Genomic DNA, 26,059 nt, shown 5'->3' on the forward strand with positions numbered 1-26,059 from the left:
TCTATTTGTTTGAGGAATGAAAAATTAATTATGGAAATTTTTTGTTTTAACACAAAGGGACCCATTTATCAATAATCGATCTGGGCGCGATATTAGCGCCCGTGATCACATTGCAGTATGCGATCATAGCGGCAGGACGTATGAAAGAGCACCCCCGTCCCTGCGATGTGCTTGAAGTGAGGAGACCGGTCTCTTCACTCCTGTTCCAGGACTCCAGGCAATGTGCAGCGGTTATTGCCAAGGGGAGGGGGGGGGCGATCCTCCAGAACTCTCTCCCAGTAATTTTTACGAAGTGCAGTCCATAGGCTACAGCAGCACAATTGCTAGTCACTGACTTGGCTCAATAAATACAATGAACGGCTCAGGGCACGGGTTAGAAGGGCAGTTGCCCGGAGCGCCATAGCCTGAACGTTATTTTTGAGGCGCTCACCATCGCCCGGTTTCGGAAAAACCCGGCCGCCACCACCCACCCGCTAGCTTTATTGGTATATGCTCAGGGGGAGGGAACAAGGAAGGGAAGGGGGGCATTTAGCCCCGGATATGTGTAAGCAAGTTATTAGCAGAATCAAGTATTTCAAGTACAGAACGAGAGATTTATTTATTAACAGTTTCTTATATAGCGCAGCATATTCCGTTGCGCTTTACAATTGGAAACATTGAATTAACAAAACAGGATAATAACAGACAGACATAGAGGTAAGAGGGCCCTGTGAACGTGATTGTGGGGCAGATGTACTAAAGCCTTGAAAAGTGATAAAGTGAAGAGTGATAAACTACCAACCAATCAGCTCCTGTCATTTTTCAAACATAGCCTGCAACATGACAGTTAGGAGCTGATTGGTTGGTACTTTATCACTGTCCACTTTATCACTTTTCAAGGCTTAGAGTAGACCATCTCCCCCTATGTTCTCTATATCTAGAGCACAGTGCCACCCAGAGCGAGGTCTGGAAAACACAAAGAAGACCTGGCTGGTTAAGCCTAGTTCCCAACCATAGCAGATGACATGGATGGATGAGCATGTGCCTGTATGTATATACTGCATACACTGACAGTGACACTGGTCTGGGGGAAGCAGGGGGGGTTTACACCTATAGGGAGCACGGCTGTAGCTAGGGGGCGGGGCTCCTGCATGCCATGCGTAGCTAAATTCTCTTACACACAGACACACTATGGAATTATGCGCCAGGGGCCTCTCCGTGAAGGGGATTTAGACATTACCTGGTTACAGCTACATCCCCTTCCTTAGACGTACCACCCTGACGTCATCAGTTACTGTCCAGCGTCATTCCCTAGGCTTATTGCTCACTGCAGCCAATGTTCGTGTTCATTAAAGTTTTCTCTGTCGCTTGATGATGATGTCACCGGAGTGATGGCGGCGTGCTGCTGCGGTACATGTGGCTGAGCAGCAGCGGATCTGGCAACTGTGTAATCCGGAGATCGGCCCTGATACTCTGTCACTGAGCCCTGGAGCCGGTGCAGCTGCATCATCACTGGTGATACATGTAAGAAGGCGAGGCGTAGTATGACCAGGGCACAGCAGTCTGGTGTATGGGTGGGGGATAGATCCTAGACAGATAGAGACTTGCCATATCAGTCCTATCTATCTCCTCAGTTCCCTGTGGTGGGAGTACCACCCTGGCCTGAGGTACCATTCATTTATGTACTGTATGTAGCTCAGGTTTCTAGGTGCCTCGGCTGATTAGACCACCACTCCTATCATCCGTCTGACAATGGGGGCAGTTGTCTGACAGCAGTTGGAGAAAGCGCTGAGGTGTTGGTAATATGTGTATAAATTGCGTTTGGTGCGATGGCAGCAATATAAATGGTGAATTCTGTGGAACAGGAGTAATAATAATGTGCTCTCAGTAACTTACTGTATGATCCTTTATAGAAGTCACCTCCAAGTTCTGTGCTTAGAAAGGCCTGTGGTTTTGTACCAGTTCTCTGGTCACAGTATTTCTATATTTCTCATCTTTAGTGGGTGTACATTTATTTTATATATTAAACATTGATGTGTAGTGATCCTACCCAGTGCTGGAAAGAAGATGTGGTTATAATCCCGGCTGTCAGGATGCTGGCGCTGGAATCCCGACACCTCTCAGAATCTCGGTGCTGGCATCCAGGCCCACCAAGAGCCGCGGTGGGCTCGGGTAACAGGGGCCGTGGCTTATCGCGGGAGGTGTGACCACACCCCCTTCCCGGGGAAAAAAAACGATTTGCGGCGCTGGGGAGGGGGTACGCTCTGAGCCCCCTCAGCCCTGCTCAAAGCCAGGGGGGTGCGATCAGTGTGATCGCTCCCCCCCCCCCCCCCCCCCACAGACACAGGAGACTGCTGTGGCTGCTGTGAGGGAGTCTCCCACTGCAGCTCAGCACACGCTGTGTGCTGGGCTGCTGTGAGAGAGGGGGAGGGGCGGCGCCAGGCCCCTCACGAAGCATGGGTAATCTGTACCCACAACCCCCCCCCCCTCTTGGTGCTCCTGCTGGCATCCCGATGGTAAATGTTGAGGTTAGGGAGAGGGTTAGGTTAGGCTGTGGGGAGGGGGGGGGGGGGTTGTAGGGTTAGGATACTAAACGACAGGTGTCGGTATCCTAACCCTGTTGGGATGTCGGCGTCGGGATTCTGACCGTCGGCATCCTGTACCCGTGCTTCACTAAGTAGCCATTGAGTGTATATGTTGCTATATAGTAAAATGTATCATATAATTTTTTTTTTTCTTTATACAGATCAGCAAAAATGAAATCACAGAAGTCTAGAAAGCCAGGAAAGCAATGCTCAAAATTACTGAGCAAGGGCATCAAAGTTACCGGCAAATGGAAACCGGTTTCTCTGGACCCGAGTCTCTTTGCGGACGAGAAAATGGATGAAGTCATATGTTTTGAGGAACTCACAGATTATAAACTAGTGAAGACCTCTAAAGATTTTGAAGCAAAAGCGTTGAAAAGAAAACACGATGAGGACTCTGAACAGGAGGATTCGGAGGGGAATATTGGCAAAAGAAAAAAGAAGAAAAAGCATAAGAAAAAATTTGAGGCCAAAAGAGTGAAGGAGGAATCGGAGGATGATCAGGAGGAAATATTCCTTGGAGGGGAAGAAGCAGAGGAGGTCAATGAAGCTATTGAAGAAGATGCCGAACCTGGAGAAAAAACAGCAACCAGCCGTCTGAGAAAAAGGAGGAAACGGAAAAATAAGACAAAAAAGAAACCAGAGGAATCTCCGGACAAAGCTCCGGTCGTCCAACCCTCAAAGAGGACCAAGAACTGGGCTGCAAGTTCCATGACTGACACAGTGGGTAAGAACACTGATGTTGCTTCATGGAAAGACCTGTGTGTTCCTCAGCCAGTTCTCCAGGCTCTCAGCTACTTGGGGTTTTCTGCTCCGACACCGATACAAGCTTTGGCGCTGCCTTCGGCAATCCGGGACAAAATGGACATTTTAGGTGCCGCTGAAACAGGTGAGTGGGAAATGTTCACCAATTATTTACTCTTTTATTTGAATTAACTTAATCTAAAAAAATATTGCTGTTCAAAAGGTTGAATACCCCCCTAAAATGGAATTTGTGAGCGATTAGGTGAAAACATTTATTTTTAAATTTTTTTTTGTTCGTAATACAGTTACTTCCGCTGATCAGCGGGTTTGTGTAGATTCACACGCAGTCCGAGGTACCACAATCCGTCAAGCAAGCTTTCACCCATCTTAGTAAAAAAAAAAGACTATAATATGAGTTTTGCTGAACATTTATAGGCTATTAATGTAACTTGAAATCTTCTTGAGCTATGAGAACACTTTACATGCCATCTGTCACTTTAGGAAGTGGGAAAACACTGGCCTTTGCCATTCCTATGATCCACTCCATCCTGGAATGGAGGAAATCTCAGGAAAGTGGAGTCTCAGATGAAGAGGAAAACACTGATGAGAAGAATCCAGAAGAGGAGGCAGAAGATGCTGCAGACATGGAGGAGAGCACAAGTCAGGATAATGATGAGGACGACGACGACATTGGTGGTGATGATGAGGGGGAGGAGGACGATGGTGATGATGAGGATTCTGCCTCCACGGGCTGTGCGCAGGTTGAGGAAGTTGCAGACATAAATTTTAACGCTGCTCCTCCCGGAAGCGCTCCCCAGTGGGACAGAAATAGACCGCTGCTTGGGCTTGTGGTCACCCCCACTAGAGAGCTGGCTGTACAAGTCAAACATCACATAGACGCCGTGGCCAAATTTACGGGTGAGTTTCCAATAATACTCCTCTTTCTGTAACAGAACTGTGTCAGGTCTTCTCCATGCTGCAGGCAAATATAGAGCCTTAAGGTGCATACACACACAACGATTTTTTTGAACGATTATCGATAACGATATCGTTCAATCGTTGAAAAAATTGTTCACTTTCTGAGTTAAAACGAACTATTATCGTTCATGCGCGTTCACGTTTGTAGTTCAATCATACTGACCAACGATTTTCAGTAAGGGAATATGCAAAAATCATTTGTAGTTCAAAACAATCGTTCATTACGTTTAATAAATGAACTATTTTAGTAAACGATTTTCGTTAATTTTTCCCTTGAAAAAATAAACGATAGTCGTTTACTAAAATTGTTCATTTGCTAAATCGTTGTGTATGCAGCTATAGAGGTACCTTTACACTTTTTACACAAAAGGCGAGCAAGTGGACGTATATATAAATACCAGCAGTGCATTCTGGGTGCAGTGTCGACACACGGCCTAAACGCACTGTAGTATAGTGGGGATATGCAGTTCTGTTGCTGAAAGATAATGTGGTGGCACAGTGGTTAATATTGCTGCCTCACAGCTCTGGGGCCCTGAGTTAATTCCAGACCAGGTAACCATCTGTGGGGAGTTTGTATGTTTTCCCAATTTTCCAGTGAGCTTTTTCTAAGTACTCCGGGGTTCTTTCACACTCCAAAAATGTACAGGTGGCATAATTGCAATATGTGACCCCAAAAATACTTGTTCACCTTCTAATTATTGCATTTAAAAAGAGAGATTTATTTTTATATAATCTAATAGATATATATATATATATATATATATATATATATATATATATATATATATATATAAAAATCTGAGTGCACATTCCAAAATAACTAATCCTTATTCCTTTTGTTTTTGAACCTTTGTGTTTAATCACAATAATAGGGGAACATTTATCACATATTGGAGACGGGGAGAGTGGAGAAGTTGCTTCTAGGAACCAACCAGCTTCTAATGCTGGGCATACACTATACAATTATCGGGCCGATATCAGCGGACCGCCCAGATAATTGTACTGTGCATGCGGCTGGCCAATTAGAAAATATCGATTGGTCTGGAATGCCGTCTCGTCCAGCATGTCCGACTGATGCAATATTTTGTAAGATAAAAGTCAGACGCATCGGGCAGTGCATGTACCGCTGTGGCCCACCGACAGACATTTAACCTCTTCCTTCACAGAGAAGGAATGGGGAAATGTCTCCTCCTCTGGGGAGCCTGTAAAAATGACAGGAGCGGATTGGTTGATACTTTAACTTTCTAGAATTTCAACTACTTGAAACTACTTTAACTTTTTTTTTAACTTTCAAGAATTTACAAAGCAGCGGCTTCTCTAAGCCGCTGCTTCCCGGCGTGTTGCAGGTACATATTTAAAACGGCACCCGGAGTCAGTCAGTGTAAAGCACCATGGGCTTTACACTGACTAAGGGTGCCGTTTTAAATATGTTCCTGCAACCCGCCGGGACGCAGCGGCTTACAGAAGCCGCTGCTTTGTAAATTCTCCCCTTAGTGTTTGATATACACCCTTGAAGAACAAAGTAGTAACAAAGTACAGATGTGTCCATATACATCTATTCTCCGTGCACTACAAGTCGTTTTACACATAACACGTGAGCGCCGTGTGTCTCAGTAATGCCGAATGTCCTTACGTGCAACGTTTTCCCTTCACATCCATCTTGATTGCACAGCGGTGCAAATAGGACGCACAAGCAGCTTCTGCTGATTAAAATGATATGTGGCATGCCTATATTCTGTGTGCGACTGCGGGTGTACAGTATCTGCAGGCGAAATGCTACGTTACAGTGTCGGTGGCTGTGACACTATAAAGTAGCATCTGGCTGTGACACTGTAACGTAGCATCTGGCTGTGACACTGTAACGTAGCATTCCGCATGCAGATACACCCGCATTCTCGCACACAATATAGGCATGCCACATACCATTTTAATCAGCAGATGCTGCTTGTGCATCACAATGCGAAGAGGAGGAATTTGAAGGGGAAAAGTCGCACTTAAAAACACTTGGCGCTACTGAGTCACGCCACGGCATAGCGCGACTAGAAGGGCTGTGTAACGCGTAGGGAGGATAGTTATATGTGGACACAACTGTAGGTCGAAGATCAAATATTATTGTAGCCAGAGCTACCTCTGGTGCGGGACACCCAAAAGTGGTCCGAGGTACATTTCTCAACCCTCCCATAGATCTGCTGTGTAATATCATTTTCCCCTTTGCTCATCATTCTAGGGATAAAAACAGCAACAGTTGTCGGAGGAATGGCGCCACAAAAGCAGCAGAGGGTGTTAAACCGAAGACCGGAAATTGTCATAGCAACCCCAGGACGCTTGTGGGAGATGATAAGAGAGAGACACCCGCATCTGTCTAACTTCCGGAAGCTCAGGTGTGGCAGCTCTCACTAGTGAATGAACAAATAAATATGGCGCTTGTAAATAAGTAACATAAAATATGTGTAGCACAATACCTGCAACATAAAAACAAAATAAATAATGTTTATAGCCGCTATAAACATGATTTAATTTGTTTTTATGTTGCAGGTATTGTGCTACACATTTTATGTTACTTATTTACAAGCGCTTCATTTATTAGTTCATTTACTATTATTTAAGAATAAGCAGCTTTTTCTATATAACGTTCATTAGCGCGGTAACTATAATATAATTATTATAGCTTTCACTAGTGGTCAAGTCATAAATGGCTACAGATTTATAGAACAGGACTTGTTTATGTTTCAGTTAGCAAAATTTTATACAGGACACGTCGGTGGGGATGGGTTATCCAGTGCCCACCACCCAAGAAGAATTCGATCAGCTTATATTAGTGTCATTTCAGATTGTTTCCAAAAAAAAACCAGGGTCCTGGAGATGGAAAATGCTTTTCTATTTATTGACATAGATATAACATTTGCAGAAATGTTACATTGTGCCATCTGTGATTTTCCCATCTACATCAGGCAAATTGTTCCAGTTGATGCATCTTTGTACCTTCCTGATCGCTCTCCATCCAGTGGCTGGGTAAATAGTCAGAAAGCCAGCTGGTGAAATGCTATTCATCTCACTGCTTTGCCCCTTGTTCAGCTTGGCCAGCTGTGTACTCGTATGGGCGATCAGGGAAGGCAACATATCAGAGGGGGGCAGCTGGGAGTGGCACACCCTGGTAGAGTCTTGTGGCAGTATAATAGCAGATGCCCACTTTGATGATTTGGACGACAGCTGTTACATGGCTGTAAGGAGAAGAGGTCAGTCTAGGCGGACCCGTGGGCTGAGATTTGAACATCTCACTACAAGGATAATGGCGCAAGGGGGTTGCATTTTAGGAAAGGGGGATTAAGATGAAAAGATATTTATATTTTAACGTTTACCGGGACCAGTTAATTATTATAAAATTAAAATATATAGAAGTAAAAAGAACATATGTATAAATACTCTTAATTTGTATTGCCCCTTTATGACCAGAATGTGCATTTATTAAAAAACTAATAATAAAAGATTATGGATTAGTTCCTACATACATTGAACATTCTATTGATTATAGGGGACACAAACCAACCAGTATGGTTCTCTGACTCACTAGCAGGGGTTACAGGCAGTCGTAGCATGTGGAATTAAGTGGGATAAAACTCAGTACAATCCCGCAACAATTACGACTGCCCTGACAATATGAGACATTACGGTTCTCCGATTTTATTTTTCTGAGCAGATTAGGGGGTTAAATATTCATCCCAATCTTGCATCACTAAAATGTTGATATCTCTCTTCTTACTGTTATTACAAACTTGGAGTCTGCAAGTTTTTATTATAATTTATTAAACTTTTCACGATTGAGTATCTAGGCACAGTCTACACTCTTTATCTCTGCCTTGGTGCAACAGGTGTCTGGTTATCGATGAAGCGGACCGGATGGTGGAGAAGGGGCACTATGCCGAGCTGACACAGTTATTGGAGATGCTGAACGATACCTACTACAATCCCAAGAGACAGACCTTTGTGTTCTCCGCCACCCTGACTCTCATCCACCAGGCCCCCGCTCGGCTGCTGCAGAAAAAGACCTTCAAGAGAATGGACAAGGAGGGCAAGCTGGGAAACCTCATGGATAAGATTGGCTTGAAGGGGAAGCCGAAAGTGATCGACCTGACCAGGAAACAGGCCACGGTGGAGACTCTGACCGAGACCAGAATCCATTGCACCAGTGACGAGAAGGACTTCTACCTGTACTACTTTCTGCTCCAGTACTCTGGGAGGACTATGGTATTTGCTAACAGCATCGACTGCATTAAGAGGCTGACCTCCCTCCTCACCATCCTGGGCTGCAACCCTCTCCCTCTACACGCCAACATGCACCAAAAGCAGAGGTTAAAAAACCTGGAGCGATTTGCCGACAGAGAGAGGTAAAGTTTCTGTTTCTTCCTGATGGGGAGATCTGATACCCCACATAGAAGATTAGGCCTCCAAGCTACTTGAGCATGTTTTCCACAAGCACTTCACCCCCTTCCTCTCATCTAAGGATTCCCCGTCTCTTCTTGTCCTCCGCAAACTCTCGGCACCTTTGAATGGTGGATTGCAGGAGGAGAAGGTGGTAAATGAGGTCAATCAGCTTCCACCTCGCCTCCTCTTCCCCTTCCTTCTATGTCCCCCAATGATCTTTCCTTGCTCCCCGTCTCTTCACCCTCTAGACTTCCCTCACAGTGCTCGTCAGTTCCTTTCCTTCCGTTACCGCCTGTACACTAATGACATTCAAATGTACCTCTCTTTCCCTTGACCTCGTCCCATCTGTCCTTTCTCACATATAACGGTCCGTCAGTCACCTCACTTCCTCAAACTTAACATCTCTAAACCTGAACTCTATTCCTGGGGTTCCCAAACTCGCTCCTCAAGGCACCCTAACAGTCCAGGTTTCAAGGATATCCATGCTTGTACATAGATGGTATACTCAAACTAACTGAGGTACTAATTAAGTTGCCTGTGCTTAAGTATGGATATCCGGAAATCCTGCACTGTTACGGTGGCTTGAGGACTGATTTGGGAACTACAGCTCCATCCCCTCCTAAGGTCCTCTCTCCTCCACCCCTTTGCCTCCCAAGTCAGCTGCCTGGGTGTCATCCTTTACCTAACTCTTCAGCCTCTTCTCTCCCCAACTCCGCTCCTTTCTGCCACTTGTGCCTTCTCATATTATGTAAGAACTGATGAGCAGGGCCCTCTCTCCTACGGTCTCCTCCATGTAACTGGTGGGTTTATATTCTATAACTATGCTAATCCATCAATTTACAAACTAGTCTGTAACTGCATAATGTATTTTAATTTTTTATTGTATGGTATCCTCTGGAGTGCTGTGGATCCCATGTAGCACCATATTAATGAAGGCACTATCTAGATAAACTTCAGTAATATTAAACATGGAAGAGGAGGGGTTAACGCTTTAGAAGAATTTAAAGTATCATCCTCAGCGACTCTGGGCCTGATTCAGACCCGGTCGCTAAGCTGCGGACACACGCGATGGTCAATTGTCGCCCATCTGCATCACAGCGCGCGAACCAGTCACTGCGATCGGGAATTGTGCACTCGTAGTACACAGACTGGACGCTACTTTGAGTGACGGAATGTGCCGTTTGTGGGTGGTAACGGGAAGGTGCTAATGAACGGGGGAGTGGTGCTGCGAACGCAGGCGTGTCTGGCCGTCAAAACGGAGTTTTATGGGTGTGCATAATTAGCATGGAGGTGTCATTGTACACGTCACTTGATTGCGGCGGGGTAGGGTCGACCTCAAGCGTAGAGTGCAGCTCCGATGGCTCTCGATGGTTCTGATTAATCACACACTTCCTGGAGATGACGTGCACTAAGAAAGAAAAGTGGGCGTCTTTAGACCGGCGTGCGCTCATTCTGCCATTGCTCTCTAAGACATAGAGGGCGTCCTTACACCAGACAGTGCAATCGCAGAATTTGCATAACCGGCCCCTTTTGGATGTGAGCGATTGCGGCTTATCGTCCGGGTCTGAATCGCCCCCACTATTCCCAAGGTTCAGTCTCTTAGGTTGACGGAGGAAAATAATTAACCTCTGTAGCTCTGTGTGAATCTTTACTTTGGAAGTAGAAAAGTTTTTTTTTTTTAGTTATGCTTTTTGTATATTTTTTTTATTTGCCACCACACATTGTGCACAATATTTTCCAAACAAACAGGAAGTTTAACATCTGAAAAGTTTACCTGTTGTGTTTTTTGTTTGTTTGTTTTTGTTATAGCACTATAGCAATCTCTAGTGTTCATTCTAGCACTCTGCACCTGTCATGACCGTTGCAGTTCCTCTTTCCTGCCTGGGGTGTCACTCTCTGCTCTGCTGCTTCCAGCAAACTCAGCTGATGCAACAGACTGCTGGGGTACTGACCAGAGTGTGCTAGAAGCACCGGAGCAGACAGCGACGCCCCAGGCAGGGAAGAGGAACTGCACGGGTAGTGACAGGTGCAGGGAACTAGAATGAACACTTATCTCAGCTGAAGCGATGGCGGTTTAGAGGTAAGGAAACAGAAGATTAGGGCATGGGAGATGAGTGGATGGTGCAGAACGAAGCCAGTTTTTAGTGGAGGGAAGGAGAGGAGTATTTGAAGAAAGCTACATATAAATTATAATACAGGACGAGGTAGCCGAATGGTGTAAAGGGTAAGTCTAAGATAACAGCCATGTTGAATATGTGTAACTGGGAAGCTTGAAATCTCCGCTCTGATGTTACCACAGCTGTATCCTCCTCACCACTGATGTCGCAGCTCGAGGTCTGGACATCCCCAACATCCAGCACGTTCTCCATTACCAGGTACAGATGCCGTTTCTTCTGGTGTAAAGTAGGATCTACCTTTACTAGCATGGAAACATGTACACGTGTGATGTCTACTGACAATGTTATTATTTACCCTTAGGCTACAAAAAAACTTTTATTGTTTTATTTATTTTTTCCTTTAAATCTTTTCCATGTAGAGTTAAGGGGGTGTGATTGCTGCTCTGTCATAGCGCTGGTTGCCAGGGAATGTGGGGGCATGATTAGACCAGTGACAGGACGATAATGCACCCTGAGCTGGCCCCACTCGCCAAAGTAACATCATCACATCACAATGGGTCACTACCGGGACCAAAAAGCTGATCTCTCTGCGCGTTATAAGGATACTCGGGGGCGTATCTGCAGGGTGTCGTTCCAGGCAGATATAGGTGGCACAGTGCAGCACTGATGCCTCCCTCTGGTTCTTTTGCCCTAGACGGCGGCACCAGTTATTTATCTCTAGTTGCAGCCCTGGCTTCTTTATTCAGAGAATATTTCAGAAGAGACGGCGGGTGAAACGTCAGAATATTAAGCCTTTGCTAATGGCGGTTCTTTACTATAAATGAATTTAGTAGACATCCCCTTCCTGCAAGGCTTAATTTATGAGAGCACAGCCTGTATTGTGAATTCTCACCAAGGGCCGTATTCAATTAGCGGCGAAAACAGACGTTTTTATCACCATTGGCGAAAACTGCTAATATATAATAAAAAACGGAGAAAAGTTTTGTCTGTCCCAGACCAGGAGGAAAAAAAAAAAAAGCAAAATCCCTATTTTTGGCTAAAAAGTGGGGATTTTCCTTCAGTAACCTTTGGACACCCCCTCCCGCCCCTTTAATGATAAATTACCAGGAAAAAAAAATCGTAAGTTGCGTACTTAGGTGAGAAACGACCGGCAAATTATGGGCGGAAAAACAAAAAATCAATGAAAATGGTTTTAATGTATTGGGTCTGATTTTTTTATTTTTTTCGGGGGGCGGTATGGATGTGTCAAGTGTTTTAAACATTGCACGTGGTCATAGCAGGCAGTTTTTGTTTTTTTACGGTTTTTAAAATTGCGTATTTACGACATGAAAATATACTTGCACCCATTTTACCGTACCCCCAATTTACATGGAACAGTAATTTCCTGAAAAAAAAAAAATAGCTTTCTATCTTTTTACCCTTTTTTTTTTTTTCACCCAAATATTGTGCGGTCGTTTTTTGCCAAAGTCCGCAGCTCACGAAAACAATTTGGGGTAATTTTATCATTTGGGGGGGTGTCCAAAGGGTTCTGAACGAAATTCCCACATTTTTGGCCAAAAATAGGGATTTTGGGATTTTTTTTTTTCCTTCTGGTCTGGGACGAAGAAAACTTTTTTCCTGTTTTTTTTTTTTTTCTTCGTTTTCGCTTGTTTTTTGGCGAAAATCTTGCAGTTTTTTTGGGGCGAAAACTGCTGTTTTCGCCGCTAATTGAATACAGCCCCAAGTGTGCTACTTATCGTACATTTTACAGGTTCAGGTTAAAGAGGATTTGTCACCATGTGCTCTCATGTTACGCCTCGCATTACTATATAGTGCCACATCCCATTGGCCTGCAATACAGCGTTTAATCCAGTGTACGGGTTATGCTCTGGTTTGTTGATTTTGCTTTTGTAGTAAAGCAATACAATAGGAGCAGACACAGACGTGATGCAGCCATTGATGTTAAACTGAGGGCTCACATCCTAGCTGCTTTACTGTCCCCCCAAAATGAGAGAGGTACATCAATGGCTAGTTCACCCCACCCTTTATAATGGCCCACCATGCAAGTCTTGCCTCTGTGTGCCTATGCGCTTGTTGACTTGTTCTCCTTCTGCCGCAATCAGATTTGGTTACTTGTTCACCGATGGACTTGTTCTATTATGTGCAAAGAAAGGAGGTCATTTAATTGGGGACCAGCGTGTTACAGCATTCTGCAAAATGATGATTAATTAGGGCCTGTGAGAATTGATATTTCATCACACAAGGAACTCTGATTGTGCAACAGCCGAGGATACGAGGGTTGCAATCGATTTAAGACCTCATTTCTTCTAACCCTTTCTAATAAACCTATTTATCATTCAGATGCATTAGTCATGTGCGGTTTCTCATTTTGGGCCTAGTCAGCATAATCCTTTCCTATTCAGACAATTTGTATAAGATACTTTTGGATGACAACTATCATGGCAATGTGAGCCATTCTTATCTGTATATTTCATAAATTAATTGGTTATCACTCAAGAACTGTAAAATATATATTTAGTCGATACCTGTATCTAGAGGCGACTTTATGTTGGGGGGGGCGCAATAAAATCTGAGGCCCCCCCCCCACTTTACCTGTTGCGCTGTATCCGTGTTGTGATGCAGTCCCACACACACACCCACAAAGCCACCTCCAGGCCCAGCAGCCCACAATGACACTCCACCTGTTATTGGCGCAGCCAGCCAGCACTATCGCTGACGCTGCCCTCTGATTGGGCGGAGGCTGCTGCTACCGCTACACTGAGTGTGAGAGCTCGGAGCTACTGTGGGCGTTGGATCATGGATGCTGCTGAGCGCACAAGGGAGCGTAACCCATCCTGGGGGAGCTGTAACCCATAGCAATTAATACAGTATCTGCATACACTGACCGAAGCGAACATCTGGTTGCTGCAGCAATGCTCCTGTATACGTTGTAATGAGAGATTCCATGTGCTCCTGACATAGGTCCCCAGAACGTCTGAAACCTATGTTCACCGGAGCGGCAGAACAGCGCGAGCCTCTAGCGATGGCCTCAGCTTGCTACTTATCGGACCGGACGACATCATGAATTATAAGAAGATCTTCAGGACCCTGGAAAAGAACGAGGAGTTGGCGATTTTCCCGGTGGAGCCAAAGTGCATGACTGGCATTAAGGTATACAGTGCGGAAAGTGGTTCTAGGCCGGAGGGGATGGAGACTGTATAAAGTAGAGGTTATCCAGTGATACATAGTGTATGTGAGACTGCACCTTTGTCCTTGCTTTATCCGGTGTGTCGCCTAGTAGTACTCTGTGTATTGCTCATCACGTTTGTTTTCCCTCCGTCATCAGGAACGTGTCGATCTGGCCAGAGCCATCGAGAAGATGGAATATTTCAACAGTAAAGCAAAGCAGCAGAACTCCTGGATCCAGCAGGCTGCTGAGGCCCTTGAAATGGATTTGGACGATGATGATTTAATTGGTAAGAATGTCAGGTTTTATATTATTTATTTATTTTATATGTAACAAATTCCTGCTACACGATCTTCCATTGTATCACCCCGCTGGCCAGGATTGGTTGTGATGTGTGGGGCCATCTTAATTACCGTTGAAAAGAGAAGAGTATACTATATTTATATAGTGCACAGCAAATGCACATACATGGACGCGGAATAAAGTGAATGTCCGGACACTGGCTGTAGAGGGCGACAGAATATGCTGGCAATGTATATAATATAATAGGAATATATACTCTGTCATCTGCTAGTGCCAATTGTTTGCTGCATGGTGTCTCACCTGCATACAGAGGCTATAGATATTTATATTAGTATTGCTGACTCCCAGAACTGGGGTCTTGAGTTTGATTCCCAATCAAGGCCCTATCTGTGTGGAGTTTGTATGCGTTCCTCTTTACGTGTGGTTTCTTACCACACTCCAGTATATACTGGTAACTTAACTGACTGCTAACTAAAATGTGTACCCTAGTGCAGTGGTTTGCAAACTCTGTCCTCAAGTCACTCTAGCAGTCCAGGTTTTCAGAATATCCATTCTTCAGCACGGGTGACTTAATTAGTACCTCAGTCAGGTTGATTATACCATCTACGCATAAGCATGGATATCCTTAAAACCTGGGCTGTTAGGGTGCCTTAAGGATTGCGTTTGGGAACCCCCTACCCTAGTGTGTTAAGGAACTTAGGCAGGGCTCTTCACAGGAACAGGGAATGGTAAATATTCTCTGTACAGCACTGCATAATTGGTGTCGCTATATAAATGAATTCTAATAATTGCCAAGGGGTCCAAAATTGGGGATTTGGTATATGGGCTGGGAGTTTGGGGGGAGATTGTGTTTGTTGTCTTTCTGGTCAGTTCAGTTAGCTGCTAGTAGGTGTTCTGTCTCATAGACGCCTATCCTTTGGTCTTAGACATGGTGGATATAGACCCAATGGGTCAATCTATGTTCAAATAGCCTATATCTATTCCATCCCTCTCAATACTGTCAATCTTATTCCATGCTAAGGGTGCGAGTTGCCGTTGCAATGGCTTTAAAATACCGGCACTTCCTATGGGGCTGCGAGCACTTCTAAGCAAATCCGGGTTACCGTCAAGAGCGGCTGCTGTAGCGATGACGTGCACCCATGAGAACATCGCATGGAATAGGATTGACCCATATATCTTCCCCTTATAACTGTGAAGTGCATGGTGCGGAGGTTCCCTGGTTCTGCATGATGACTCGGTTGTGATGTTATTGGATGCTGCTGAGACTTTCAACTCTGGTGAATGGGCTGTGATCACGAAGTTACTGTTTGGATAAAACTGTACATCGGGGAACTCAGTGGGTTTGGCTGTGATGTTCTGTGGACGCTGGTGTCTATTGCTGTCATCTTGTTATATGGATGTCTTTTCATGCTTTCTTGGAAAACTATCTGAATGTATTAATATCCCCTTTAGTTGCTAATACTTCTATGGTGTTATGTTTTTGGTTTTTTTTTTATGTATACACTGCATTTGTGATGGATGTAGAATGGAATTGCTGCTATATATGGACAGCGATCTTCTAGCTTTTATTATGTGGGGGCACTCTTAATCATGTGTAGCTGAGACTTGAAAATCCTCATTAATAAAGAAAAATTTACTGAAATAATAATTAGACAAGGACTCTAATCTGATCAATTGTTACGAGCAGTATTAGATTTCTTACAGTCACACATGGCGTCCTCTCCTCCTGGCGTTTCCTAGTAGATGATGGGCAAGATACAACAAGAGATATGGTAAGAACTTACCTTTGTTATCTCTGTTTCTACGAAGTCCATAGGGTCCACAGGGTTGACCTTGGGGTTATAGCTGGAACAGGATCCATGGGCACCACACAGTTAAGCTTTTAGCTCCCAGGATGCACTTGGGTCCTCCTCTATACCCCGCCCCCGAGCCACAGGCACCTCAGTTGGTAAGCAGCCTAGGCCGGAGGAGAATATGGAACAGAGAGAAGGAAGACTGGAACACACAAGAAACCATACTCACAGCAATAGGAGACGGAAAACCGGTGACCAGCCACACAGCCCATTTGAAGCCAGGTGCGTCAGGGCGGGCGCCCTGTGGACCCTATGGACTTTGTAGAAACAGAGATAACAAAGGTAAGTTCTTACCATATCTCTTGTTTTCTACTTCAGGGTCCATAGGGGGTCCACAGGGTTGACCTTGGGGATGTCCCAAAGCAGTTCAACTAAGGGCAGGGACGCTCCTGTGCTGAAAGGAGCACCCGGCGCCCAAAGGAAGCATCCTGAGAGGCGAAGGTGTCAAACGCATAGAACCTCAAAAACGTTTGAATAGAAGACCAAGTGGCCGCCTTACACAGCCGAACAGCAGAAGCGCCACGTCTAGTAGCCCAAGAGGGACCCACAGAACGAGTGGAATGAGCCTTAACAGAGGCTGGCACAGGTAAACCCTCTTGTGCATAAGCCTCACAAATAACGGAACGAAGCCAACGGGCTAACGTTTGTTTGTTGGCAGGCCAACCCCTCTTGTGAAAACCAAAGAGGATAAACAAGGAATCAGACTTCCTAACCGAAGCCGTCCGGTCTACATAAATTCTAAGCGCCCGGACCACATCTAAGGAAGTCTCACCAGCTGAAAGATCAGGCACAACAAGTTCCTGATTAATGTGGAACTTCGAGACCACTTTGGGCAAAAACTCAGGACGAGTGCGGAGCACCGCTCTGTCCTGGTGAAAAATCAGGAAAGGAAGGCGACAGGAAAGCGCCCCCAATTCAGACACCCTCCTGGCCGAAGCAATTGCCAGGAGAAAAACCGTCTTAAATGTCAGCCACTTGAGCTCCACTGCCTCAAGAGGCTCAAACGGAGGACCCTGCAGGACCCGTAGCACCACCGCCAAGTCCCAAGGAGCCACAGGAGGCACAAAGGGAGGCTGGATCCTGAGAACACCCTGGAAAAAGGTGTGAACGTCTGGTAGTATTGCAAACCGCCGTTGAAACCACACGGACAAGGCGGACACATGAACCTTCAGAGATGCAAGGCGTAGGCCGAGATCCAATCCTGACTGAAGAAATTCCAAGATCCTAGAAACTTGGAACACCTGAGGATCATAATGTCTGGACTCACACCACTGAAAGTAAGTGTGCCACACTCTGTGATAAATCCGTGCTGAAGCAGGCTTGCGTGCCCTGAGCATGGTACCAATAACCGAACTGGAGAAGCCCCGAGACCTCAAGACGGCTGTCTCAAGAGCCACGCCGTCAAAGACAGCCGACCCAGATCCGGGTAAAGGCAGGGCCCCTGAGACAACAAGTCCCGACGCTGAGGAAGAAGGTACGGAGCGTTGATAGAGAGGCTCCTGAGATCGGAGTACCAAGGACGTCTGGGCCACGCCGGAGCTACCAGCACGAGCATGCCGCCGTCCTGCTTGAATTTCCGCAGAACCTGAGGAAGCAGGGATAGCGGAGGAAACAGATACGCCAGGTGAAACGTCCATTTCACCGACAGCGCGTCCACCAGACTTGCGCCGGCGTCTCTTGTCCTTGACCCGTAAACGGGCAACTTGTGATTGTGACGGGAGGCCATCAAGTCCAGCTCCGGCAGTCCCCACCTGTCCACGAGTAGCTGAAACACCTCTGGGTGAAGCGACCATTCCCCGGGATGCACGTCGTGACGGCTGAGGAAGTCCGCCTCCCAATTGAGGACTCCGGGGATGAAGACCGCCGAGATCGCCGGAATGTGACCCTCCGCCCAAGTCAGGATACGAGACACCTCCGACATCGCTGCCTGACTGCGAGTTCCGCCTTGGTGGTTGATATACGCCACCGTGGTGGCGTTGTCAGACTGCACCTGTACCGCCCTTCCGTGAAGAGCGGGGCCGGACGACTGCAGGGCCCTGTATACTGCCCGCAGTTCCAGGATGTTGATGGAGAGAAGTGCTTCTTCCGCTGACCAACGACCCTGAAGCGACAAAGAGCCGGCCACTGCCCCCCAACCCCGGAGACTGGCATCCGTCGTGAGCAGGACCCAGTCCGGGATCCAAAATGGGCGCCCCTCGACCAGATGAGCTGTCTGAAGCCACCAAGCCAAAGATTGCCGAACGTCCGGAGACAACACCAGCACCTGAGAGCGGATCCGGTGAGGTAACCCGTTCCATTCTGATAGAATCAGCCCCTGCAGGGGCCGGGAATGGAACTGGGCAAATTCCACCATGTTGAATGTCGACACCATGGACCCCAGAACTCTCATAGCCGAATGGACCGACAGGCGGCAACGGCTCAGGCAACTGTGTATCCGCAGCTGTAGGGAGGAGACCTTCTCCGGAGTCAGGAAGATCCTTTGCTGACGCGAATCCAGCAGGGCTCCCAAATGAACCATCCGCTGTGATGGAATCAGGGAGGACTTTTTCCAATTTATCAACCACCCGTGTGCTTGCAGAGGCAAGCGATCGTCAGGTGGAGATGTTGAAGCAGTACCTCCGGGGAGCTTGCCAGCAACAGGAGGTCGTCCAGATACGGCAGCAGCCGTACATTCTGGTTCCGAAGATGTGCGGCCATGACCGCCATAATCTTCGTGAACACCCTCGGTGCCGTGGAGAGACCAAAGGGTAGCGCCCGGAACTGATAGTGGTGTTGAAGGATAGCGAACCTCAGATACCGCTGGTGTGAAGATGCTATCGGAACATGGAGGTAGGCGTCCTGGATGTCCAGGGACACCATGTAATCCCCCGGTTCCATCGCCAGAATGATGGAACGTAACGTTTCCATCCTGAACTTGGGAACTCTGAGGAATTTGTTCAGATACTTCAAGTTGAGGATAGGGCGATGAGAACCATTGGGTTTCTGCACCAGAAACAGAGACGAATAATACCCCGTCCCTCGTTGTGATAGAGGAACGGGAACAATGACCCCTGCTTTCAGCAAGGACTCTATAGCCTCCTGAACCTGTAACGCCTTGGTCTTGTCCTGAGAAGGACTTGTGCAGAAAAACTGGTGGGGTTTTTCTGTGCCGAAAAGACAGGGCGTACCCCTGGGAGACCACTTCTCGAACCCAGGCATCCGTGGTGGTATTGTGCCAGCACTGGGCAAATAGAAGAAGTCGGCCTCCCACTCTGAGGTCCCCCAGAGGGAGGCCCGTCCCATCAGGCCGCAGGTTTATCTTCCTGCTTGGAAGAAGGGCGCCGAGCACTCCAGGCTTGCTTCTTGGGTTTAGAGGCAGTCTTACTCGCAGACTGTCTCGGGAAGGACTGACCTTTCGCCTTACCCTGAACCCGAAAGGAACGAAAAGCCGAACTCCGAACCTTAGCAGGCAGTGCCGCCGAAGGGAGGAAGGCCGACTTGGATTTAGCCAGGGTGTCCACTATTTTGTCCAAGTCCGGACCAAATAGTAATTCCCCATTGAAAGGTAAGGCCTCCAGACCCTTCTTTGAATCAGAGTCCGCTCTCCAGGACCGCAACCACAAGGATCGGCGGCCAGACACCGCTGCAGCCGATACCCGCGAGGTCAGCAGACTAGCATCTAAAGAGGCTTCACCAATGTAAGAAGCAGCGTCCCTCATTTGTCCCAACAACGCCCGCTGGACATCCGGAGCGTCGTCTGGGAAGGTATCTTCCAATGCATTGGCCCACCCCTCAATGGCCTTGGCCACCCAGGAGATGGCCATGGACGGTCGGGCCACCACCCCGGAGAGGGAGTAAATAGACTTTAAGCAAGTCTCAACTTTCCTGTCCGTGGGATCCTTCAGCGAGGATATCGACGGTAATGGTAAGGTGGCGCCCCGAGTTAAACGGGTGACATGGGAATGCACCGCCGGTGGAGTTTCCCATTTTTTACAATGTGCCTCAGGGAAGGGGTAATTAGAAGCCAACCGCTTCTGAGGAAGGAATCTCTTACTGGGCGCCTGCCAAGCTACCGCCATATGATCCGTCAACTGATCCGACAGGGGAAACACCGCAGAAGCCACCTTAGTTTTTTTGAAACTAGGAAACTTCGACTTAGGAACCAGTGCCTCATCCTCTATAAGAAGAATAGCTTGCACCGCCCTAACTAGTGCTCGCACATTAATGGACGACTTGGTATCCATTTTCTGGACCGAGGCGTCCGAGTCAGTGTCATCAGGGACCTCCCCATCATCTGAGGAACCCTCTGAGTCCGATACCTGAGCAGCCCGTGTCATGAGTGGGCGTTTTGAAATCCTAGAAGGCATGTCAGTCTGCAACATTGACTGAAAAGCCGAGGAAGCGGCCGCCAAATTTTGCACGGAGTTGGAGAGCACATCCACCCATGGTGGAGGAGTCGCCATAGGGGCCTGAAAAGGTACCACAGGCTGCTGCGGCACAGGGGAAGCCTGTATATACATAGGCAACCCCGCATAGGGACCTACTGATTGAGACCCAGGAGGACTCCGCAATAACTGCGGGACACCCGGGGAATGGGGGATGGTCGGCTGGGGCACCGCCCTAGTAGGGAGAGCAGTCGGGACCGACAGACGGTCCGCAATAGACACCAGCACTTGAGAAAACATCGCCCACGGTGGTTCCTGCGCCAGAGAAGGTCTGGATGGGCCAGGAGCCACCTGGCATCGACTACACAGGCCATCCTGTGACAAATCCTCCCTATCTACTCCTGCAGAACAGCGTCCGCAGGAGGCCAACACCGGAGCCACTGAGCGCTCAACCTCCTCGTCTGACATGACAGAATATATTATATATCTGGCACCAGGGTAGAAGTAAAACGCACTCACCGGTGTGCTGAACAACAGCCCACAATATGGCACTGAGTAGCACACAACTGTATGTGACGGACCTCACAAATACGTGATCTATATAAGTGAGGTCAGTAGAAACGCCCCTCCCCCACACACCTGTAGGGCTTGTAGGAGAAGTAAAGGGATAGGTATAAGCTGACAGTAAGTAGAAAATAAGCACAGACAGGCAGCACTAGCAAAAGTCACATACCATGCAGGAAGATATACTCACTGCACCTTTCCACTACAATCAACCTGCCCAGATTCAGTGTCTGGGAGGGCTATAGTGCTGTGTACGCTCTCCTTAATCAGGGGAGAGGTACACAGGGGGACCGGTCCGCGTGCTCCCTGAGATCTGCGCTTCCACTGTGAGAAAATGGCCGCTGGAGACCTCAGAGGAGGAGTGGCCCAAGTAGCTGCAGCTCAGCGACGCCAGACTCCGTGCTGAAAGGCGCGCTGAGCTGAGGGGAGGAGCCGCTGACAGGGAAGGCTTCCTCCCCTGGCTGGCCATAACCCCAGGGATGCTGGCTTCCCGCTTGCCCCTTTATCCCTGGTGGTCTAGTGGTCCCACGGGTTATGGGGGGGGCCCGCCGCCACTGCCAGCAGCCTCCGGTCTGTCCCCAGGACCGGAGGCTAAAGGACTGCATTTAAGGCATACCGCGCGCCGCCGCTAGCCAGCGACGCGCGGCTTAACTGAATCCCCGGCGACTCCGGCAGCAGTCCTGGGAGGTAGACAGAGTCCGGCTAGTACGGACTCTGCCCTCCCGCCGCGATCCCCAGATCAGTACTGGCGTCGCGGCGCCAGTCGGGGATCAGAGCGGCAGCGTGGGCGTCTGTACAGACAGCCCTTCGCTGCCGTCTGTAGTAAAAAGAGATTAAAATAAATAAAATCTAACTTAAAATAAAAAGCTTCTGGGGGCTGCTCCTGCAGCCCCCCTGCGCGGTGACCGACTCCGGCCGGGCACCAGCTTACACTGAGGTGCCTGTGGCTCGGGGGCGGGGTATAGAGGAGGACCCAAGTGCATCCTGGGAGCTAAAAGCTTAACTGTGTGGTGCCCATGGATCCTGTTCCAGCTATAACCCCAAGGTCAACCCTGTGGACCCCCTATGGACCCTGAAGTAGAAATAGGCCCGTATTCAATTAGCCGCCAAAAGTCAGAATCTGCGAAAAAAGTATCGCCGATTGCGAATTTTCGCCAGACGGAAACTTTTATCTCCATATTCAATTGCAAACACTTTTCGCGTACGCAAAAACGCGATGTAATAGGCGAAAAATATTCGCCTCTGAATAGGTGTCTAAAAGAGAGTGCAAAGTCGTTATTTTGAGGTGCAAAGGTGGGGAAACCAATCGGCACCCTTGGGATTGATTGCAGGTGTTTGCTTGAGGTGGGTTTTGTAAAACTTCACTTAACTTCAAACCATGCAGGGCGCCGGACCTAGAGTAAGGGCACTTCTGCGTGCGCGTGCCTGAAAAGGGGTGTGCCCAATGAAAGGGCGTGTCTTTGACACATCCCCTTTTTTTTTTTTTCACTCTTGGGGGGTGTGCCTGGCACTTACGGACATGCTGGGCAGCCCCCAAGCGCCGCAGTCACTGTGAATGGATGCCGGGTGCATGCGCCTGACATCCATTCACCAGCGGTGACCGCTGCTCGGCCGTTTTTCCCACCTGCGGCCCACGGGTGGAGCACAGAACCCACAGGTTCTTTCAGCGGTGCGCCGTTCAGAAATAGGGCAGGGTGCACCTCCTCGCTGAAACAGCCTAGCGGGAAAGCTAGAAGATATTGACACACCTTAAGTAACCCAAATAGCTTAAATTAGGGCTAGTTGGGGGCATGTACATTGATCCCCAATGTTAGTGTGTCTTTTAGGGGCTGTCAGGCTGATTTCCCCAATTCTGACAGCACTTTCCGCCTGTCTTGCATTCGCCGTGTTGCGTTATTGTGTGTTTTGGAATTGAATACGGCGAATCACAGAGATGCATGCGATAAGTTTCCGCAGCTAAAATACGCGATGTAGGTGAAAAGTCCGGCATGCGAAAAAGCATCGCTGGTGCGAAAGTAATTGAATGAATATGACCCATAGAGAGAAATGTGTCTCTCTTGACACAACTAGCAAAGTATAAGGATTTTGGGTGACCATTAATAAAACTTGCAGTGTGTCACAGTGATCGGATGAAATGACCATCTACATGGTACAATAGTGATAATAATCTGCTTGTTTTTAGGTGGGAAACAAAGTGAGCGAGAGACCAGCCTGAAGCAAAAGCAGCTGAAACTGATGAAGAAACAGCTAAAACGACTCTTGGCTCAGCCCATATTCAAGAACGTCATGAAAACAAAATACCCAACACAGAGCGGACGGCTGTCCCTCCCCAGCCTCCCTGTCAGCAAGGCCGAGACCGCCCTCGACACCCTCTCCAAGCAGACGTCTGAGAAGAAGAAGAAATCGCACAGACCCTGATTCAGAGTGTTTTATTGTGAGATTCTATTGCAAATACAAAGCCACAGTCTTTTATTAACATGCCTGGTCTGTGGTCTATAACACTTCTGTGGTGCTGGGCCTGGGAGTAGGGCGATTAGGGTGGGTGCAATGTACTCTGACCAGGTGCGGTAGTCCGGTCCTGAAGAACACAAATTAGGAAAATCCAAACACCTGGCATGGGAGAGGTATTTAATGAACCAGTGTGTGAGACCCTTGTGTAATAGTACATAATTACTAGAGGTTATGCAGCACTGTACAGTCGGGGGATGTTCACATAATATTTTTTTAGGCCTATATACAGTTTTTCTAAGCTGTTACTTCTGTGATTTACTACAACCCTCTGGATGTGCAATCTATTACCATGGGCAGCATAAATCTCACATTGATAGGATCTGGTCAGATTCCGTTACATGGCCTTAATGTTCCCTTGGGGGGGTTGGTTTTAGGCGTCATTAAGCTTAAATGAGACGTTTTCCTAATACAAAACTCCTCTCTGGACTCTTTCATCCAATGCGGAGAGCAGATCTGTGTCATTAATGCCCTACTTACATTAACCGTAAATTGAGGTGTGAGTTACTTTAGAAAAATGAAACCTCCCGAAGAGCTACTAAAATTGTAGAAAAAAAATCTGGATAATAACCGAACAATTGATGGTAATTTAATGAAAAAAAAAAAAAAAGTTTCAAAGAATAAAAGTATTTAAGTATTAGCTAAACAAATTGGATTAAGGCGCTCTATAGACCCCTTTATGTGAGGGCTCTAGCCTGCACTGATGTAGAGATATCGTAGGTAAAAATGCATATATCAAAGAATTGATTATGTAAATCTGATAAAGAGGAAATGTTCAATAATTCTTTACTAGAAGAAAATCAAAATGTTTGGGAAAAACACAGAACATGAAAATAGTGAAAAATATTAATAATGAAGAATCAGAATATATTCAGTTTTATATACTCATGGTATTATGAATAAGATACATCACTAGTCCCCGCTCCGGCATTCTTTAACTTTCTTTATTATACCGGAGTCGGTCATGTTTGTTATTATCCTAATTAATACGCTTGAGTCTGGATTATAAACTTAGACTATACCATCGTACCATCCTAAATATCCTTTCTATAATGTAAGTCCCTTGTGTCCCGATTTTTTAGGGTGTTTTTTAAATTAGTTAAACGTACAGATTTACTAAGATTAGAGTTTGATCTACATTCTGTCAAATTTCCGTTCTTTCTTACATGGCATCAGTCCACTATATTGCTGTCACAGTGAGATTGGACTTGTTTGGCAATTAATCAATTACCACAATTACATGCACACAGCAGGTGGTTAACTAGGAGTGACAGGAGACTCATCCTATCACCTGACACCAACCTTGTTTGGACCAATCATTTCATTAAACTAACAAGAGGCGGGACCTGCCTGGCCTTATAATCACTGCAAGATACAACAAATGTCCATGTTACACTGGTTTGAAAAAGACCCCCAGAGGGTCGAAACGCGTTACCCAATTGCACCCACCATACCCACAATTACCAGAACTTAAGGACCCATATGAAAGTGATTGCAGCAAACAGCCACGTTACCCAGCCTATTCAAACTCATTCACGAGCTCCATCCGGAAACTACACACGGCAAGCCACAGACGATCTCTATCAACACAGCCGGCGAGGGGTAGAGCGGGATCCGGTAAGCCCCAAGGAGGTAAGCCCCACCGTTGGAGGAGGTTGCGGCATATTGCTCACACGAGCCACTGCCGTCATACCTCCTCCCCAGGCAGGCGCAGTCCACCCCTTCAGTGTCGGCAGTGCGCGGCCCGTTCATTCGGACCCATGCTGCGCCCGGATAGGGTACGGCAGACGCGAGCCAGGGGACAGACCAGCCTTACACCCTCCAGAGTCCCGTACTCCTACCCAGGGAAGAATCCATCCCCGGGAACCGCACACTTTCTTCAGCGGGACGCCGCTAACGACACCATAACCACCTCCCGTCACCTTTAGAGAGTTTTGACTGACATTTGTGATTTGCCTATAGACTGCACTAACCCCTAGTGCCTTAGCACAATTTAAGACACATCAAGGTTACATATACAGAAGAACACTTGCTATAGTGTTACCTGTTATCATTTTCATTTGACTTTCATATCCACTCCGACGGCTGTTCATTTACTATATTGCTGCAATTTGTTTTGTTTTGGTAACTCATATATTTTGATGTGGAGAGCCTGCTCCCATCGTTACACGTGTATTCATTATTAATATTTTTCACTATTTTCATGTTCTGTGTTTTTCCCAAACATTTTGATTTTCTTCTAGTAAAGAATTATTGAACATTTCCTCTTTATCAGATTTACATAATCAATTCTTTGATATATGCATTTTTACCTACGATATCTCTACATCAGTGCAGGCTAGAGCCCTCACATAAAGGGGTCTATAGAGCGCGTTAATCCAATTTGTTTAGTATATATCAAATAGGAGGCCTGATACCCCTCCACTGCTAACGCTGCCCTCCCGCACAACCAACCCATAGCTCAGTGCGCAGTATA

The 26,059-nt window shown here is 47.1% G+C and overlaps 1 protein-coding gene across 3 annotated transcripts; it reads left to right on the forward strand.

The window, feature by feature from the left end:
* The first annotated feature begins 1,265 nt into the window (after positions 1-1,265).
* DDX24 (DEAD-box helicase 24) lies at positions 1,266-23,551 on the forward strand. Of its 3 annotated transcripts, XM_088464378.1 has the most exons (10): positions 1,266-1,503; positions 2,726-3,453; positions 3,810-4,226; positions 6,514-6,667; positions 8,156-8,671; positions 11,008-11,083; positions 13,787-13,975; positions 14,151-14,280; positions 15,999-16,066; positions 23,258-23,384. In XM_088464378.1, exons 2-10 carry the CDS (start codon positions 2,736-2,738, stop codon positions 23,288-23,290), a joined length of 2,301 nt encoding a protein of 766 aa, XP_088320504.1. In that variant the 5' UTR covers positions 1,266-1,503; positions 2,726-2,735; the 3' UTR covers positions 23,291-23,384. The 3 variants fall into 3 exon arrangements, with proteins under 3 accessions (XP_088320504.1, XP_088320505.1, XP_088320503.1); XM_088464379.1 differs by lacking the exon at positions 15,999-16,066 and having other exon boundaries at positions 1,268-1,503; positions 2,726-3,291; positions 23,258-23,551; XM_088464377.1 differs by lacking the exon at positions 15,999-16,066 and having other exon boundaries at positions 1,270-1,503; positions 23,258-23,551.
* The last annotated feature ends 2,508 nt before the right edge of the window (positions 23,552-26,059 follow it).

This window comes from Taudactylus pleione, unplaced genomic scaffold, assembly GCF_031769625.1.
Source record: "Taudactylus pleione unplaced genomic scaffold, aTauple2 ptg001661l, whole genome shotgun sequence".
Taxonomy (NCBI): domain Eukaryota; kingdom Metazoa; phylum Chordata; class Amphibia; order Anura; family Myobatrachidae; genus Taudactylus; species Taudactylus pleione.